Source organism: Heteronotia binoei, chromosome 21 (genome assembly GCF_032191835.1).
Source record: "Heteronotia binoei isolate CCM8104 ecotype False Entrance Well chromosome 21, APGP_CSIRO_Hbin_v1, whole genome shotgun sequence".
NCBI classification, from domain to species: Eukaryota; Metazoa; Chordata; class Lepidosauria; order Squamata; family Gekkonidae; genus Heteronotia; species Heteronotia binoei.
The window spans coordinates 180,468,240-180,489,312 of NC_083243.1; the positions used below are offsets into that span (position 1 = coordinate 180,468,240).

The window sequence follows — 21,073 nt, forward strand, 5'->3', positions numbered from 1 at the left end:
AGGGGAGGCAAGGCTAGGTCAGGCCAAATCTCTTGTGTGATTGGTCCTTGAGTATTATTGCCTTTCCCACCCAACAATTTTAAAATAAACTGTACTACCTGGTAGAGGTATGGTTATTCGCTGGCAGTAGGAGTGGCCCAGGAGACATAGTATGGTTTCTTTGATGGGATGTACTTAACTTAAAAAGAAAGAAGCAATAATGTAGTATGGATGCTTTCCCTCTGTTTGTTTCTGTCTTTCCCTCTGTCTCCTTGGAATTTTACGCGATGCCCATTAACAATGACATCCTAAGCGGGTCTACTCTGCATCCTACTCAGGTATATTTGATGGGGAGTACATATGAACATATGAAGCTGCCTTCTACTGAATCAGACCCTCTTTGGTCCATCAAAGTCAGTATTGTCTTCTCAGACTGGCAGCAGCTCTCCAGGGTCTCCAGCTGAGGTTTTTCACACCTATTTGCCTGGACCCTTTTTTGGAGATGCCGGGGATTGAACCTGGGACCTTCTGCTTCCCAAGCAGATGCTCTACCACTGAGCCACCGTCCCTCCCCTTGGAAAGTGTTCTTAGGGTTACATTGTAAGGCTTCTTCAAGTTATGGAGGCATAGACACCGTGCCATTAGCATCATTTTTGTTCAAATATATCTTAACCAAAGAACTTTGGGACTATAGATTGGAAAGCCCCACTAGCTCATTCCAGCTGAGATTACATAGCTAATATCTACATCAGTCTGCTTTGTTTTGCTGTTCTTCATATTATGTTTCCTGTGATGGACGGAAGGCTATCCCACCCCTGAAGAGAAAAACACCACTCACTTTAGCTCATGGGAGTACTGCTCCAGCATCCCATCACCTTTGAGATGGAGGGTGGGATGTTTGAGAGAAGCACAGCAGGAGTTCACTCACAAGTGATGTCACCACACCGTTGACATTGTGTGCCGGCCACTCTAGGAGCTTCCAGGAAAATTCTATGGTTTTTCCAGACACTCTAGCAATTTAGGAGGGAAAACTCTATGGTATAATAGGTACCATAGAGTTTTCCCTCTCAAATTGCTAGAGCATCCAGGAAAACCATGGAGTTTTCCTGGAAGCTCCTAGAGCTGCCAGCTCATGATGTTGCTGGCGCGATGACGTCACTGTGAGTGATGTCATTGCACAGGCAACATCAGGGAGGATCCCCACCGCCAGCCCAATGCGGGCCAGTGTGTTGGTAACCTCCTGGGAGAGGGAACCCCTGCCCGGCCTGGGAACTTGAGAGAGAGAGAGAGATCTAAAAACAATTGTGTCAAGAATACTGTTTGACAAATTTTACAAAAATCTATGTACTGTATTCTGCAAAAACATCCAATTTATATTCCAAAACCATAAATCGCATAGCGAGCATAAAGTCCCAAACAGAAACACTGTATCTAAGGATGACTCCGACGAATTCTTTAAAAAGTCTATAAGGAGTAATACTACTCCCAAATCACATAAGAAGCGGAGAAAGGGTGGTATGGGCTTCTTCAGGGGTTAATGAAGGCTGCTGGGAGTGCGGCAAAGCCCCTGGTGGCTGGCTGGCTACCCGCTCTCCTAATCCAGGGATTGTTATGCAGCTGCACCTACTATTGAATGGACAAGGTAGGTGGGGAGGGAGAGAGGGAACCCTCAGAAAGGTGCAGGAGCTGTGCTCCTGTGAGCTCCTGCTGAATCTGAGATCTGGATGTAAGATGTTGCACGCCACACACAGAGCCACTGCATTATACTGGACATAAAGGAGGTCCCATTCCCAAGATCACTCATGATGTCATTAGGAAAACTGACTCTGCAGATAAGAGACAGCAGGGCATCCACTACTGCAGGGGTGGCCAGTGGTAGCTCTCCAGATTTTTTTTGCCTACAACTCCCATCAATCCCAGCCAGCATGGCCAATGGCTGGGGCTGATGGGAGTTGTAGGCAAAAACATCTGGAGAGCTACCGTCGGCCACCCCTGAACTACTGCATGCACCTCAATGTTGCTCAAAGGCATTGCTTCAGGAAATCTGGTAGCAAAGCAAACTAGCGTAAGGATGTATCTGTTTCCTCTTCTGGTGGGTTTATTCCATGGACCAATGATGTCATTTCCTGCTCTTGTAAATGGTATTTCTAGTATGGCCAGAGGCTGCTGTTTTGCTTTGGTTTGCCCATGATTTGGCAAACATGACACATTTTGCAGAAGTCTGCCACATCCCTTCCTATTCCAGGCCAATAAAAGCATCGGGTCAGTGTCTGCTTAGTCCTTGCCATTCCCAAGTGACCTGCAAGTGGGTTCTCATGTACCATTGACAGTAACTGCAATCTGTACTTTTCAAGGGCTATCAGTTGGAGTTGCCTCTCTCAAACAACTGTAAACTTTATTCACAGAGACACTCTGTACAGTTTGTCATCCTTAAACATGAATCTTACAGGGTGTTCTACAGACACTTCAGATGGACCTTCTCTAGCTAGCTGGATCAAGCCTGTTAAAGTCTGATCAACTTGCTGTTCTGCAATCAGCACACTAGATGGTGTATTCTCCTCCACCAGCCAATGTGGTTCCCTAGGCAATGCTTGCTCTTTGGCTTCTGTGTTGCAGTTCTCCTCACCTTCTAATAGGGTTGCCAGGTCTGATGTTACGCTGGTGGGGGATTGGGGGGTCATTCTGGGAGTGGGTGGGGATGTCACACAATGTGCATATATCACCTGGAAGTCACATAGGCATATCAGTGACATGAGGGATGCTCTGGTTTGGGGGCAAAACTCTATGGCAGGGGTGTCAAACATGCAGTTCGGAGGCTGAATCAGGCCCCCTTGAGGGCTACTATCAGGCCTCCAGGCAACTGGCTGTCATCTGCTCCCTCCTCCCTCTCTCTTGCTTCCTTCTGCACCACAGATTGCTTTGCCAGGCTTGCTCAATCACATAGGAGCTGCAGAGCAAAACCTCCATTTTCTTCATTGGCTGAGGCTCCTCCCTTGGGGAGGAAGGGGGGGGGGAGGCAGAGTTAGTTTTTCCAGGCTCTTTCAATCACACAGCAGAGCCAAGCGTCTCTTCCTTATATTGGCTGATGCTCCTCCCCCCTCCTCCAGTCCCCTGGGGAAGGAAGGAAAGAACCACAGTTTCCATGTGCCTAGTTCCGTGGATCCCATGGGAGAAATACAAAGAAAGCACCTTTAAGACTAATGTGCTAACATTTTAAGCATGTTTTAAGTTTATATATATATATATATATATATATATATATATATATATATATATATATATATATATATATATATATATATATATATATCTCGGCTTGGCTTGGCTTGGCTTCGCGAACGAACGAACGAAGATTTAAGACTGTGCTCTCTCTCTCCCTCCCATTGCTGTGCTGGCCATCTTGGCTTGAAAAAGGCATTCATCTTTTTAAATCCTCTTCTACAAGCCAAGCTGGCTAGCATGCTAAAGGTGTTTTCTTTCCACCTTTCCCTCCATCCTCCTTCTCCCCATCTATTTGCTTTCTTTCCACTTTTCTCTCTGTCTTTCTTCCCCCTTCCCATCAGTTTTTCTTTGTTTCTTTTTCTTTCTCTCTCTTCCCCCTTCCTCCATCTATTTGCTTTCCACCTCTTTCTTTTCATCTTTCTTTCTTTCTCCTTCCCTCCCTCCCTTTCTCTCCCTCTCTCTCTCTTCCTTCCTTCCTCCTCTCTTTGCCTCTCCATCTATATTCTCCCCTCCTCTCTCTATCCCCCCCCACACACACCTCTTTAATTCTTTCTTTGGATATTATCTCCTCTCCTGTCAAGCATCGATATTTCGCAATAATCAGGCTTTTGTTCTTAAATCAAAAGTTGTTTTTATTGTTGAAACTCCATGGCTTGCGAAGCACAGACTCCTTGGAAGTAATGACATCCATAGCATTGCACAGTAACTTATAGGCAAGCTTGAAAGGGAAAGGTTACAGATAACTTCAAAAGGATAACATAAAGATGCAAATTGAGTTGAGGGTTCAAAGGCTACTCACTAGTATCTCTTTGTACCTAAGGAATGTCAGCTAATAAAAACATCTCCCTTTCTCACACATTCTCTGGGAACCGATAAGACCTGGCTGTGTGAATATTCCCTAACTCCAAGCCTATCTCCTTGCCAGAGTTATACCCTAGGTGCTATGGTGAAAGCGGGAGGGAGAACTCTCTTTATTCTCAGGTTCATTTGCTGACAAATTGCTACACATACTGTCAGATGCCGGAACCATTCAACACGGAGTTTGCCTGACAAGGAATGGCAGAATTCACAATTTCTCATTATAACCAAGTTGGAATGTGTAACAGTGCAATAAATATTAATAGTGTCTCTTGCTGATGATCAGACTTGAATGCCAAGCAGTTTTGGCTGGGGTTCTGGATAAAGTGTTGCATTTATCATAGTCCACATTGAACACAATGTGGAAGAACATACGGGAGGATGTTTTGGAGAGGCGGTGAGCGTGCGCCTCTCCTTGCATGAGCCCACTTGCCTATTTAAAAACAAACACTTCAGATTCTATAAATAGGGTTGCCATCTTCACGTGGGGAATGTCTTGGAGATTTGGAGTTGGAGGCTGAAGAGGGAAGAGGAGAGAGAGCTCAGCAGGGAGGTTGTGTCTCTGAAGATGCCATTTCTTCCAAATGACCTGATCTTGGTAGCCTGCAAATTAGCAATAATTTTAGGCAGTGCTTTTTTGGTTTTTTTGTAGTAAAAGCACAGCAGGGGCTTATTTGCATATTAGGTCACACCGCTTGGCCTCGGAGCACATGGCTGCCGCATGACAGGTTGGCCAACTGGAGCCCTGGCCAGCCCAGGCAGAGTTCTACTCCCCCCCCCCCCAACACACACCTCTTTAATTCTTTCTTTGGATGTTATCTCCTCTCCAACTGGAGCCCTGGCCAGCCCAGGTAGAGCTCTACTCCTGTAGGCTCCGGCAGGAAAAAAAATAAAAGCCCTGATTTCAGGAGAACTACAGGCCCACTTGGATGTTGTCAACCCTATTATTAGAAAAGTGAGGTTGTCTGGAGTCTGGGCAAACTCTTGCTTGTGCTTGCTTGGCTCAGCCTGGTCCCCTCCAGCAGTCAAGAGGGCTATTTAAGACACAGCAGTTTGCAAGCAGCTTTGTACAACTAAGAGGGAAGCTCTGTATCATGCCGCTCTCTTGTTTTTCAAAATAGTTAGTTTTTACAGTTTATGGATGTATTTTTTATGCTTTATCGTTGTTGTGACGTGAATTTGGAAAGGCAAAGTAGACATTATTAAATAAATCAACCTAGAGAGAGAGGAGCTCAACTCAATGGAGTTGTTCTTAAATGAAACATACCTTGGGAAGACTCAGCAAATGGATTTTACTCTGACTTGAGGCCTGACTGCCATACCTGGAGTCTGGAAAGAATTCCTGCATCCTAAACTGGCGAGGGAGTGTCAAGTCTGTCTATAACTCTGCCTCAGTCAAAGAGCATTCTGGGTAGAACCAAAGTATAACCAAATGCTGCTAGCTCATACTCTCCCTACCCCCTCCTTTTCTGTAGAGGGTAGTTATGCTTTGAAATGGAAATATGTGAAAGTCTTATCTGTGCCTTCTCAGGCCTGGCTCACGGAAGGGAGTCAGGAGCCCACTACGATCAAGGCCATACAAGCCTGAGAATGAATTGGTAACATCAATGTGTGAATGTTCCCTGCATAATCCCCCTCCCTTAGGGATTCCTTTGAAGTATCCCTTATATGCCATGTATCTACAGTATGTTCTTTAGTCTTTTCAATGCTTGGCTGAGGCCTCAAGTATCAGTATCAATAAAGCAGTTTCTTTGTATCAACAACGAATCGTTATTGAATCTGCCGACTTGACAGGGAGCTGGGATAGAAATATTCCTTTCCTCTAGAGGGAGGCAATGGCAAACTACTTCTACTCATCTCTTGCCTTGATCCTGGGGCCAATGTGACTTGACAGCACACAATCATTGTATTTGCAATGCGGTTTTCTTCATTGACATCATTATGCTGCCCATATGCTCTCTTATTGTGGTTCATACCTTGTGGCTTTGACTGAGGCGCTAGTGGGTTGTTTGGGCTTGACCAAGTTTTCCATCCCTTCCAATTATGATTTTGTGGATTCACCATATTATCTCTGTGTGATCAGCTGCAAACTCATCAGTAAACTTTTCCCAACGATATATTTTCCCTTATCGATAATAGAACACTTTGACCCCAGTCGGGACAATATGGTAAATGGCTATGAGTTTCTGCTTTTAGACAAAATGCAGTTCCATCCCCTATGTGCCATCTTGTTTGGAGCAGCAAGAAAACAAAGTTTTGATCATAACCCCCCTTTTCTCTCTTTTTATTCTAGGGTGAATTGCTGAGTCCATGTCGGTGTGACGGGTCAGTGAAATGTACGCACCAGCCCTGTCTGATCAAATGGATCAGCGAGAGAGGATGCTGGAGCTGTGAGCTGTGTTATTACAAGTATCATGTCATTGCCATAAGCACAAAGAACCCCCTGCAGGTAAAGGTACTAGAGATTATTACAAAGTCTTTTCTTCTGTTGTTTTTGCATATGCTTATGCCTTCTCTCCACCATTGTTGGGGGTGTGTGCAGCTTTTCATGGCTTTGTGCACTGCACAGTGAATTGCAGAACTGAAACTTTCCTCCATGAATGGAAAAGGCCTAGAAGGAAATTGTGGAAGGGAATCGGTAAAAGAAAAAGGGGGGGAAATGCCTGAACAGTATTTAACACTTCCCTGCAGATGTTCCTAGATGCACTAGTGACATGAGGCTAACGCAAAGTTAAAAAATGAGTTGTAGCTTATTTTATTTTATTTTATTTTTATTTAAAACCTATCAGGCCTCCAAGGTGGTGCACATAAAAGCATCAAAATACTTGAAAAATTAAAAAACAGCATTTAAAATGTATTTATATTTATTTATATTTCGATTTATATCCCGCCCTTCCCACCGAAGTGGCTATAGAATAATTCAATAGAAACACATAAACAAACAATACCAGAACCAGGGAGGAGAGCCGATAGTGGTTATTGGGGGTATGCCAAACTAAACAAAAAAAAAAATTCTCCACCTGTTGGTGGAAGACACCAATAGAGGGAGATGGACAAATATCCCGGGGGAGGGAGTTCCAAAGTTTTGTACCATGGCTGAGAAGGCCCGTTCTCAGGTTGGCACTCATATATCCTCAAACTACAGAGGCACCTGAAGCAGAATGTCCAAAGATGACTGGAGTGGATGGGTAGGTTCATATGAGAGAAGGTGGTCCTTAAAGTATGTTGGTTCAGGGCCATACACGGCTTTAAAGGTCAATATAGCTACTTGAATTGAGCCTGGAATCAAATTGGAAGCCAGTGTAGACAGATCAAGGCTGGAGTGATACGGTCCCTATGTCCAGTCAGTACTTCAGCTGCAGCATCCTGTGCCAACTGCAGTTTCCAGACAATCTTCAAGGGCATCCCCGCATAAATTGTATTGCAGTAATCTAATTTAGAGGTTACCAGGGCATTCATTGCAGTACCAAGATCTTTTCTGCCCAGGAAGGGTTGCAGCTGGTTCACCAGCCAAAGCTGCTGAAAGGCACTACTGGCCACTGCTTCTTCCTGTTTATCTAGCAGGAAGTCTGAGTCCCGGAGCACCCCTAAACTGCCTCCATGTACCTGTTCACAATTTGCACAGCCTCCCAGGTAATGTAAAACAGAGCTGAGTGTCATCTGAATATTGGTGGCAATTCAGCCTAAATCTCTGAATGACCTCTCCCAGCACCTTTACATAGATACTGGAAAGCATGGGTGACAAGATGCCGCCGTGGGAACCCCATAGGCCAGAGGCCAAGGACGGAGCAGCAGTCCTCCAGCACTACACTTCGCTCCCTTCAAGGTAGGACTGAAACCACCACAGAACAGTGACGCCCATTCCTAGTCCTGAAAGGCAATCCAGAAGGATACCATGATAGGTAATATCAAGAACTGTCAGGAGGTCATAAGAACATAAGAGAAGCCATGTTAGATCAGGCCAATGGCCCATCCAGTCCAACACTCTGTGTCACACAGTGGCAAATTTATACACACACACACACTGTGGCTAATAGCCACTGATGGACCTCTGCTCCATATTTTTATCTAATCCCCTCTTGAAGGTGGCTATGGTCCAGGAGAAATAACAAGGTCACAGTCCATCTCCTAGGTCATATCATCCGTCAGGTTGACCAAGGCTGTCTCAGTCCCATAACCAGGCCTGAAACCAGATTGGAATGGATACAAACAGTTTGTATCATTCAGGTATCCCTGAAATTGGCTAGCCACCACCCATTCAGTCATTTTGCACAAGGATCGTACTTTTGAGACTGGACAGTAGTTAGTCAACTCTCTTGGGTTCAGAGTAGGTTTCTTTAGAAGTGGACATACAGCTGCCTGCTTCAAGACAGGAGCGACCACCCCCTTTCTCAGGGAGAGATTTCCTGTCTCTTGGCCCCAATTCACCAGCCCCACCCCTGCAGGAGATTTAAGCAGCCAGGAAGGGCGAAGATTGTACAAGCTGGTGATAGGTTTCAAACGTCCAAGAATTCTGTTCATATCCTCAGGCTACACGAGCTGAAAAGAATCCCACGCAACTGAACAAATTGGCACCCTGGGACCATCAGATCCTGCTGCTGATGTGAAGTCCAAACTGAAATGGATGTGCGAGATTTTATCCTCAAGCTGTGTGCTGTACAGCAGTTTATCTCCAATAGCCCCCTGACCACCTGTAAGAGGTCTTCAGGTCTACGCTGTGCAGAAGCAGTGGTGACTGGGAAATACTGCTTCTTTGCTGCCGTCTCCACCATGGAATGGGCTCTGAAATGAGCTCTAGCCTCTGCCTTGCTGGATTGGTCCTGAGTCATTCTCCACTGTTGCTGTAGCCATCTCCCCTGTCTTATCATCATCTGCAGCCCCAGTAAACCTAGGAGCTGCCTGGGATCTTATACCTGAAAGAGGCACCTAATGTAATCATGTCAATTGCATAGGTCATTTCCCCATTCCAAAGATCAACCAGGGCATCAGCAGGAGCACTGGCTATATCAGCAGGAAAGTCTCTTAATGCCATCTGAAAACCTATGCATCAGGCTATGAGGGCAGATCATTTTAATTGATCCTCACTCCTGTGGCGTCTTGGTACCCCTGTAAATCTAAGCCCCAGCAAGTAGTGATCTTTCTGTGACATGGAGACCATTACAATCCTCCCCAAATTCCTGCCCAGAGCAAAACACCAGTACCGTTTTCGCACACCGCTCACCTCGCAGTCACAATCCTGTTCCCTCCGCAGCGTCTGTCAGATTTCCCACCATCTGCGCCGGAGTTACAGGAAGTGCCGCGGCTTTTGCGTAGCAAACGTCAACTGGGTTTTAGCGGTTTACGTTTGCTACGCAAAAGCTGCGGCACTTCCTGTAACTTCGGCACATGGTGGGAAATCCAGCCAGACGCTGCGGAGGGAACAGGATTGTGACTGCGAGGTGAGCGGTGTGCGAAAACGGTCCAGATCAAAAGTGCAACCTGTCCAGTGTGTAGAGCCTGTTATTACCTGAGACACAGCCACAGTTGTCATGGAGGCCATAAAATCTTGAACTGCTTCTGACAAGGCAGCCTTGGCATATTGTTGAAGTCCCCCAAGACAATCAGCTTAGGAGTCCTCAACACCACATCTGAGACCACCTCCACAAGCTCAGACAAAGACACAGTTGGGCAGCAGGTAGGCACTATCAACAGAATTCGAAACCTGTCTCAGATTCCCAGCACTGCAAACACAGAACCCAGAAGAGTCCTGGGCAGGGCATTAAGATAGAATCCCAATAGACTATAGTGACAACACCTCCCTGCCCACCAAGACTATGCTGATGCATCACTAAGTACTATGGGCTGCATAGTTGGGAGACGTTTATGCCTCCCCCCACCCAAGGCAAGTCTCAGCGGTACATGTCAAGTCAGCTCTTTCATCTAGGATTAAATCATGGATGCCCACAACTCACTCTGTAACTGACCTAGCACTTAAAAGCAAGATATTATAGCCCAGTGAGATATTGATATGGTCGCCAGGATCACCCTGACAGGAAGGAAAACCAGAAGGGTCAACAGCTTAGGAGTCCTCAACACCACATCTGAGACCACCTCCTTGCTTGATGTCTGTTACCTTCCCTGGCCTGTTCTTCTCCCACCACCATATCACCCCCTACCCCACACCCTGTTGGTCATGGCGGCAAGTTGTGCCACCTTAAAGAGCCAGGTGGTTAAAAAGCAGGTAGTGCCCCAGTAATGATAGAATTAAGATAGAATCGCAATAGGCTACAGTGACAACACCTCCCTGCCCACCGAGATTATGCTGATGCTGCATCACTAAGTACTATGGGCTTTTGATTCATCTTTGTACTGTCAGCACTGGGGAGTTTAAAGCATCTTTAGGAGACTCTCTTTTTGCAAAATTTGTGTTCACAAATACTGTATCAGAAACTTAGTGTTCCAGAGAAACAGCAGGGAAATAACAGAGCAGATCTCACTCAGCTTTAAGTAGAATTGGTACAATAGCTGTGGGGTCCATGAAACTCTGAGCACAGCAGGCTAATGTCTGCAAGCTCAAGAGAGAATTAAAAAAAAAAAAAAAAGAATCGTATTCACTTATGTGAGTCCACAAGTGATTTCCAGGAACCCTTGTACATTCCAGCAACTCTTAGTTTCCAGAATCCCTTGTACATTTATGTGGCAAGTTGCAAAAGTCTATTTGGAAGGTTCCTTGCTTCAGTAAAGTGGCCTCTTAACTTGAATTGCTCTCATTAACGAGAACATTTTCAGCTGGAATAGTTAGAAGAGTTCCATGGGAAAGGCAATGTTCTTTTTTTCCCCCTTCATGATGGAACTGGTCATAAACTTAATATTAAACAAAACCAAATATAATAAACTATTGCCCTATCTGTGTTGTAGTCTGCCAGTTTTATCAAAAGACCAGCCCAGGCACGGTGTCATAAAAACATGCTAAAGTAAGTCTGTAGGTACAATTAACCAAGAGAATGATTAAAGGAGGCTCTAGAAGAAGAAGAAGAAGAAGAAGAAGAAGAAGAAGAAGAAGAAGAAGAAGAAGAAGAAGAAGAAGAAGAAGAAGAAGAAGAAGAAGAAGAAGAAGAAGAAGAAGAAGAAGAAGATGATGATGATGATGATGATGATGATGATGATGATGATGATGATGATGATGATGATGATGATGATGATGATGATATTGGATTCATATCCCGCCCTCCACTCCGAAGAGTCTCAGAGCGGCTCACAATCTCCTTTCCCTTTCTCCCCCACAACAGACACCCTGTGAGGTGGGTGGGGCTGGAGAGGGCTCTCACAGCAGCTGCCCTTTCAAGGACAGAGGCTCCGAGCAGCCTACAATCTCCTTTCCCTTCCTCCCCCACAACAAACACCCTGTGAGGTGGGTGGGGCTGAGAGGGCTCTCACAGCAGCTGCCCTTTCAAGGACAGAGTCTCAGAGCGGCTCACAATCTCCTTTCCCTTCCTCCCCCACAACAGACACCCTGTGAGGTGGGTGCGGCTGGAGAGGGCTCTCACAGCAGCTGCCCTTTCAAGGACAACCTCTGCCAGAGCTATGGCTGACCCAAGGCCATGCCAGCAGGTGCAAGTGGAGGAGTGGGGAATCAAACCCGGTTCTCCCAGATAAGAGTCCACACACTTAACCACTACACCAAACTGGCTCTCCACTATCTCTCCACTGGCTCTCCACTATTAAACTCTTCCACTATCCGCAGTGTGTTTGAGGAGGGGTGGATTTCCAGGTCTCCTGTCCTCCTGCTAAGCAACTTGATCTTCACACTGCTCCTCCTTTATGTGGCAGATAATTTTTAAAAAGCTAGCAGCATGTAAGGCATGGCATCACTTCTGGGAAAAATGGGAGGCCTGGCAACTCTGGTTAATTTTTTTCCCCCACATAGCGTTTTCCCAATCAAAAATCCCCCTCTGTAAGAAGACATTGGATTTGTATTCTGCCCTCCACTCAAGAGCCTCAGAGCGGCTCACAATCTCCTTTATCTCCTTCCCCCACAACAGACACCCTGTGAGGTGGGTGGGGCTGAGAGGACTCTCACGGCAGCTGCCCTTTCAAGGACAACCCCTGCCAGAGCTATGGCTGACCCAAGGCCATTCCAGCAGGTGCAAGTAGAGGAGTGGGGAATCAAACCCGGTTCTCCCAGATAAGAGTCCGCACACTTCACCACTACACCAAACTGGCTCTAATAACTAATTTAAGCGCTGGAGGGTGGGGTAATCCCACAAATATGTTTACTGTTCCTATTATTTCCTCCTATGAGGGCTTGAAGCAGTCTAGGGAGCAGGCAGACATTTCTGTTGAGAAAATGGCACAGGAGGGAGAGCTAATCCTTCCAGCCCCAGTGCCATGGCCCAGTCCACATTACTTGAGAATGATTGAGAGGTACGGATGCATTTCTCTGCTAAATTACTTTTGGGGGCTCTCATCCCTGATTTCCAATACTCCATAGAGCCCAGCATAGTTAGGGAGTTCAAAAGGTCAGCACTTCCTTGATGTACAAACTGATCCTGTTCTATTAACACAGATACTGCCATTGACGCAGATACTTCTCTTTGTCTCAGAAGCTTTCACAAACACATACATATTTTTAACATTATGAATATACAATTGCTGGATAACAGTATTGAAAGCAGAAGCCCTCTTCAGTTGCTACTTTTTTGGCATTCCTCCCTCACACGCCAGGAGAGCACAATCACCATTTTGTGTAATCGGTGGGAAAATACATATTTTCCAGCTTCAATGTATGTGATCAGCAACCCAAGGCTGGTGTAGATACATATCTGCATGTACCAAAACTTTAAAATGTATGTGTTATCCTGTTGGTGCAAAATGGGAGTTGCATTTATTAGGAGGATCGGGTATTCCACATTCTCCTGGTAAAGGAAGTAGAAGTGCTAAAAATGTAACAGCTGAAAAGGACGATTGAAATAACGAAACTTAGGCCGTTTTCCCACTGAGCTTACCTCGGAGCGACGTCCCTCTTCACCGCGCAGCGTCTGCGCGGATTTCCCACCAACTGCTCCGAGGCTGCTCCGAGGAACCAGGAAGTTCCCGACCTTTTGCGCCGCAAATGTAAACCGCCAAAAAACCAGTTTACATTTGCGACGCAAAAGCCGCGGGACTTTGCGGCTCTTCCGGGTTCTGCGGAGCAGTTGGTGCGAAATCCGCGCAGACGCTGCGCGGTGAAGAGGGACGTCGCTCCGGAGTAAGGTCAGTGGGAAAACGCCCTTAGTTTAGGTTCCATAAAAGTGGAGTATGGACATTTCTACTGCTTACAGCGGGTTCTATTACAGATAATACAGCCTGAAAGAAAGGTGCAGGACAAAAACACAGAACACAACTACAGTGATTCTTAAAAGGATTATGTGCTTCCACAGGTGGAGGTCATAACGTTGCCCAATATTGTTCTCCAAAATCTCTCGCTCCAAACATCAAAACGTTTTAAGATCCAGTTCTAACTTAACTCTAGTAATAGAATCCAGTTATCAAATACAGTAGACTATTAAAAGGATGTTTTAATTCATGAAAAAGTTAAAAGGAATTCAAAGTTTATTTTGTATCTACAAGATAATAGCAGATGATCTCCTCGAGATGTAGATTTGTTTGCACCTGCAGTAACAACTGAGGTGTTTTCATACTAAATTGTTGTCCTTGTGGTTATTCCAGGACTTCTAGTCATTTTGCTTATGGAACTTGTTATGTATTGGACTTTATGCATGGTGGGAAACTTTCACGGGCAACCGAGCAACCACGGAAACACTACCAACACGATATTTCCATCTGAGATCTGTGCTCTTTTAAAGTAACCAATGAGTGGTCAGGGCACAAAACTTGACTGTAGTGATTTGGTATGGGAAGTTGGGGGGTGTTCCTTTTTGCATGTATATAAGTAGAGGTGTGGCCCCGCCATGTTGTCTTAGTATGTAGTTACCAATAAAGCCAGCTCTGTGTGAACACCTAGGCCTCCCAGGCAAGCTAGCCAGCCAGGCCCAATCACCACCAACTGCTCGGGACAAGAAACTACCCCATTGCACCATCAGGCCTCATGTGCGGGCTGAAGGGATCCCCATGAGTGCCATTCCTGCCCATTCCAGAATGCCACGTGTCAGAGCTGCAGCAAGACGGGTCTCATCACCCAGGTCTGCTACGTGAAAGGGAGCTGGAGACACCTAACGGCTCACAGAGAAAAGGCAGAGCTGCACACCACCTCCCTCAACTGACTTCAGAGCTGCACACCACCTCCCTCAACTGAACTTGCCCCAAGACACCCCCGACAAGATCAAGGTTACGGTATTGTTGGAGGGAGCCCCCTGTGTAATGAAACTAGACTCGGAGTCCTCCATATCTATCATTTTGGAGGAAACCTTCCATAAGCTATGCCCCAAGCTTCGGCCCACCAGGTTCATCCTGAGGGACTATCAAAAGAACCCTGTGCAAATCAAGAGGTGGGGCCGCGTCCGAGTGCAGTTCAAGCATTTTTACAGCATGTTGGATGTATTGGTGGTGAGCAGCAAGCTCACAAGTCTATTAGGACTGGTGTGGTTTGAGCCCCCCGGGATAGAAATCATAGGGGTAAATCAGCCTCAGCCTCACAGTTCCTCAAGGTTTTCGACGGAGCTCTGGGCTGCTACATAGGTCCCCTGGTATCTTTGCAACTCAATCCAGAGGTGCAGACCATAAGGCTGAAGGCGAGGCGCATCCCATTCGCACTAAAGCCCAAAATAGAGCCAAGATAGACTGTCTCATAGCCCAGGGGGTACTGGAACCAGTCCCACACACCCTCTGGGAGACCCCAATAGTGAAGCCTATCAAACCCGATGGGGATGTCCACATCTGCGTGGACTACAAGTGCACAATTAGTAAAGTGCTGCAGGACACATCTGCGTGGACTACAAGTGCACAATTAGTAAAGTGCTGCATACCCAGTCCTGGTGGTCAGCCATGTCCTAGCATCCCTGGCGGACTCTAAAATCTTTGGGAAGCTGGACTTGGCCCAGGCATACCAGCAACAAACCTTACTTTACTACCACAGCTAGTTTTAGGCAAGAATAACCAGAGCTCCAGTGTAATGATCTTTGCTTAAGCAAGCCTTCCAATTTTATCATGACCGAACGGCTGAGACAGAAACAATCGTCACTCACTGGGGGGGCCTTAGAGTGAAGTGGTTGCAATTTGGCGTGAGCGTGGCTCTGGGAATTTTCTAGAACCTCATCGACTCTATCCTTAAAGGAATCCCTGGAGTCCAGCCATTTTTTGACAATGTTCTGATTGCCACCCCCACTGCAGAAGAGTTTGGTTGCTGCCTCCACTCAGTGTTACAATGATTCAAGGCAGCCAGCTTAAAGGTTAAGAGAGAAAAGTGTTCCCTGGGCATTCTGCAAGTGGAGTTCCTGGGGTTCGCAGTTGACACTGCCAGCATCCACTCAACTACAGAGAAGATCTGCACCATTGTAAAGGCCCCTGCCCCAACTTTGAAGGCAGAACTACAGGCATTCTTGGGCCTCTTGAACTTTTATCATTCATTCCTGCCCCACAAGGCTGCCCTAGCAGAACCACTCCACTGTCTACTGGACAAGAAGTCTCCGTGGGTTTGGGGAAAGAAGCAGATGGCCACTTTTCAGGCCATCAGGGACATTCTTGTTTTTAATGAGGTCCTTCACCATTTTGATGAAACCCTGCCAGTGGTCCTTATGTGCAACTTTTCCCCCTACGATGTTGGGGCGGTCCAGGGCCATAAGCTGCCAGATGGCTAGGAGGCGCCAGTAGCCTATTACTAGCACATTTTGTCACCAGTGGAGTGGAACTACTCTCAAATTGACAAGGAAGCACTGGCCATCGTAGCAGGGGTGAGAAGATTCCATGATTACTTATATGGGCGCCTTTTTACCATTGCAACGGACCACAACTTGCTGCTCGGACTGCTCGCCCCGGACCAACAAACCCCGCAGATACTTTTACCTCAGGTCATACGCTGGAACATCTTCCTTGGCGCATATCAATATGACCTTGTCTATCACGCCAGGAAGTCAATGGCTCGCCTTCTGCTCTGCTCCATCAACCCTAACCTGAACCCGGCGCATCAGATCATGTTCATTGAGACATTGCCTGACCGACCCCTGCATGCTTCGGATGTTGCCAGACACACAGCTTGGGACCACATCCTTTCCCAAGTCCTGGACTGGGTGGGGAGTGGTTGGCCTACCAGCTGGGTGGGCCCAAAATTTACAGCTTTTGCTTCACAGAAAGATAAACTATCAACCCACAAGGGGTGCCTACTCTGGTGAAGCCTCATTGTGGTTCCCCATCACTGCAGAAGCAAGTCTTAGAGGGCCTACACAAGACTCACCTGGGGATTGTGTGCATGAAGGCCCTCGCCAGGAGCTATGTGTGGTGGTCCGGCCTGAACAAGGAGATTGAGACATGGGTGAAGAGGTGCCAGGCCTGCCAGGTAACATGTCCGGATCCCCCATGCACCTCTGCACACAGATGGGAGTCCACATGGACCCCCTGGGCAAGGCTACACTTAGACTTTGCATGCCCTTTCTATGGCCAGATATTTTTCATATTGGTGGACTCCTATGCCAAATGGTTGGAGGTGATACTTGTTGCTTCCACGTCAGTCAGAGTCGCCATCCAGGCCCTTAGACTGGTTTTTAGCACCCATGGCCTGCCTGACATGATCGTAATGGACAATGGAACTGCTTTCACATCCGGGGAGTTCCAAGAGTTCTTGGGACACTATCTAATTCACCACATTTGATCTGCTCCATTCCACCCCGCCACTATCGGCCAGGCCGAGAGAATGGTGCACATGATCAAGGAGTCCCTAAGCAGAATAATCTATGGGGACTGGGACCACAGGCTTGCCGTTTTCTTATTCGGCCACCATATCACCCCGAGCATGGCCTCTGGTCACAGCCCTGTGGAACTCCTCATGGGGCGGTGCCTCATGACCCATTTGGACCAGCTGCACCCCAACATGGCTCCGGAGCAGCAACCTAACCTGGTGAACCAAGAGGTGCCCCGAGGATTCTTCCCGGGTGACCCCATGTACTCCCAGAACTTTGCAAGTGGCCCCGCGTGGATCCCAGCCCAGGTGATACGAGTCACGGGCCCCTGTTCCTACGAGATGTCAATGGAAGGGAGCCAGCTGCTTTGTCGGAACCAGCTGCACCACAGAATGCTCCCAGAAGAGCTGGAGAGCCCGGGGAAGACTGGAACGGGGAAGAGCCAGAGTTGCCTCGGACTGGGGGTGACCTGGACACAGCACACCCAGCTCCCGAGACTTACACTGAAGTGGCCCCACTACCCTCAATGGGGGAAAGTTACAAAAGGGCTCCAGTTTCCCCACCACAGCTGAGCATGGTTGCGGCCACCCTGGGCTCAGTTCTGGAAACACCTTCTTCCCGGCTGAGCCCCAGTGCTCACAGAGGGAGCGCCACCAACCAGGGTACCTAGAGGACTATGTATGCTAAGTACTTTGGAATTTTGGGGGGAGAGGTGTTATATATCAGATTTTATTTATTTTTTTTTATTTTTTATTTATTTAAGATTTATATCCCGCCCTTCCCACAAGTGGCTCAGGGCGGCTTCCAATAGTAGATCCATCAAAATTACACATATAAAGGGATCCATATTTAAAACAGATAAAACAGATAAAACAGATAAAACCCTAGTTATTAATACACATAAATATTTCAGCTATATATAAAAGGAATCCAGCAAGTTACAGTAAAATTCTCAAGCTAAGTAAAGGCTAGCCGGAAGAGGGTCGTCTTACAGGCCCTGCGGAACTGAACAAGGTCCCGCAGGGCCCTCACCTCTTCCGGCAGCTGATTCCACCATGTAGGGGCCATAACAGAGAAAGCCCTTTCTCTGGTGGACTTCAACCGGGCTTCCTTCGGCCCAGGGATAGTAAGGAGATTTTGTGTTCCCGACCTCAGTACTCTCTGGGGAACGTGCGGGGAAAGACGGTCCTTCAGGTAGACAGGTCCCAAGCCATATAGGGCTTTAAAGGTGATAACCAGCACCTTGTACCGGACTCGGTATATTACTGGAAGCCAGTGCAGGGTCCGAAGACCCGGCTGAATGTGTTCCCGCTTTGGGAGACCTAATAACAGCCGGGCCGCGGCATTCTGCACCAGCTGCAATTTCCGAGTTCGGGACAGGGGCAGCCGTTCTGTATGTATGGTGGGAAACTTTCACGGGCAACCAGGCAAACGCAGGAACGCTACCAACACGATATTTCCATCTGAGATCTGGACTCTTTTAAAGTAACCAACGAGCGGTCAGGGCACGAAACCTGACTGCAGTGATTTGGTATGGGGAGTTGGGGAGTTGTCCTTTTTGCATGTAAGCGGGGGCACTGCCCAACCATGTTGTCTTAGTATGTAGTTACCAATAAAGCAAGTTCTGTGTGAACTCCAAATGTATCGAACCCAGTATTTAACAGAACTATAACTAAAAATTCACTGATGATGTTCTGTTTGTCAATTCAAGATGCCACCCACCTCCTAAATATGCCATATTTGTATGTTGAGGACACAGTGGTCTTCTCCTGGACCTGAGATTTCTGCAGCAATTGCTTGATTTATTGGATGTAGCAGGGGGCAGGGGGATAGGCTATCATAAGTCACCTTGATATTGTTAAAATATAAACGAGCCCAATGCATTTAATTTATTATTTTTATTTGAACCAGATTTTAAGCCCCAGCTGTTCAAATGTTTGTGTAGGATCAGTATTTCAGGGTGTCCAATGATATTCTGTTCCCATACAGCCTTATACAAACACTGAGTCCGCTTGCGGAGAGGGCGGGATATAAATGAAAAGTAATAAATAATTAAAAAGTAATTATTAATGGCAGTAAGAATCTTTCACCTGCTAATACAAAAGGCCTCTAAACAGGTAGAGAAATTACAATAATGCAGGGGTAGAAATATGTAATTGTAATTTTTTTCCCCAAGTGGAATGATCTGGGAAGAGGTAAGGTTTTAGCACAGGGTGTGGGGAAGATGACAGGACCACAGATCAGTGTGCTGTTAGAGAATATAATCCACCTATGCTCTGTTCAAATAGTAATGTGCATAAAATGTCCTCTTTAGAGTTTAGCTAGTGATTTCTTCATTATAATATGCTTTCAAAAGATTAGCATTTGTACAGGACATAGAGCTCTGAAGTATCATTTAAAACACCTAATGTGTTAAACTGTGCCATGGTGGGTTGTGAAGCTAATATATCTGTAGTATGGTACACCACTAACTGTGAGGCTGGATAAATAAGCAGCTTGAGGAGAACAATTCTGAGAGGAAAAGCAACTGCATGATAAAGAGTTAAGCAACCTTTTCCCTCCATCCGTCTTGATTGCAGCCTTCGGGAGCTGCTTTTTAATTTAAATGCAATGCTTCTGCAATGTACGTGGGCTTCCAAGCGACATGTAGTTTGGCTCTTTTGCACTCTCCAGTTCTTTCAGGCCATTTATACCTCAAAAGAGCCCGTATGTCCACTTTTTCAAGCGCAGAAACTCTTTTATTTATGAACCGAGCAGTAGAGGGATTTTGAGTTGGTTGTTGATAAAACTGCAAAGCAAATATATTTTGCGGAAGTATCTGTTATCATCAGAAGCATCACAATTTGCCAGATGGATGGCAAAAGGCCATCCTGATACATAATGATATAGTACGATACGTTGTGGCTGGCACCGGGGCATCAGGTCTGTGGGTGAGAATTCCAAAGCATCTTTTCCCTGTACTATTCCTGCGTGTCAACAGCGATACATACTGTATAGGAATAATCTTCATTTCAATTTTTAGCTCTGGTTCACCAATTTAAATATAAATCCAGTGTCTACTACATGGCCAACCAGACATTAGGAAGAGGAGCATAGTGTCTACTAGAGTTAGGAGAACACGATCCGAGATTTGGATGTCACCAATCTCTGATGTATGATAAAGCTAAAATTAATGCAAAATTCAATAACCATTAGGTAGGTGTGCCATTCTGATAATACGGAATAAGTACAAACCTAGATTCTGCCCCAAAATACGATTGTGGTTATCACCACAAGAAATGCATTTTAGAAAAGAAATTAAGCATGGCTGATGCATGGGTAGTAGGCTAAGGTGGTGGCCACCTGAAGCACCCCCTCTCCCCACACACAGCATGTGTGCTCCTTGAAGCCTGCCTTCCCCAATGGAAAGCAGGCTCCATGGAGCTCAGACACTGCCTGACTGGAAACGTGAAAGTGGATGGCACCTGCACAGTGCGCTCCTCGGAGCCTGGCAGAGATAAATTAACCAATTGTAAAAGCTGAAGAAGAACCAATTACAGTTTCTAAAAATTTATTCCTGTTGAAGTTGTTTGCTGCGACTCATCCTTCCTACTCTATTTTAAAAGAGCAGGGTAGGATCTATTGCTCAGTGGTACAGCATCTTTCTCGCATGCACAAGGTCTTGGCCCTGGCCTCTGGGGTGGGAGCCATAGCTCAGGAGAGCCAGTTTGGTGTAGTGGTTAAGTGCGTGGACTCTTATCTGGGAGAACCGGGTTTGATTCCCCACTCCTCCACTCGCACCTGCTGGAATAGCCTTGGGTCAGCCATAGCTCTGGCAGAGGTTGTCCTTGAAAGGGCAGCTGCTGTGAGAGCCCTCTCCAGCCCCACCCACCTCACAGGGTGTCTGTTGTGCGGGAGGAAGGTAAAAGAGATTGTGAGCTGCTCTGAGACTCTTCGGAGTGGAGGGCGGGATATAAATCCAATATCTTCTTCATCTTCTTCTTGGCCCTGGCCCCTGGGGTGGGAGCAGTAGCTCAGCGGTAGAGCATCTTTCTCACATGCACAAGGTCTTGGCCCTGGCCCCTGGGGTGGGAGCCTTAGCTCAGAGGTAGAGCATTTGTCTCGCATGCACAAGGTCTTGGCCCTGACCCCTGGGGTGGAAGCCGTAGCTCAGTGTGGTAGAGCATCTTTCTCACATGCACAAGGTGTTGTCCCTGACACCTCCA

At 46.7% G+C, this 21,073-nt stretch overlaps 1 protein-coding gene across 2 annotated transcripts in view; it reads left to right on the top strand.

Moving 5' to 3' along the window:
- The window catches only part of MARCHF4 (membrane associated ring-CH-type finger 4), a 278,747-nt gene that overhangs the window by 213,388 nt on the left and 44,286 nt on the right, over positions 1-21,073 (top strand). Inside the window, exon 2 of one of the 2 annotated variants that reach the window (XM_060262009.1) lies at positions 6,353-6,514. In XM_060262009.1, coding sequence (XP_060117992.1) covers positions 6,353-6,514 — 162 coding nt within the window. The remainder of the gene's footprint in view (positions 1-6,352; positions 6,515-21,073) is intronic. The other variant, XM_060262010.1, reaches the window with a different exon arrangement.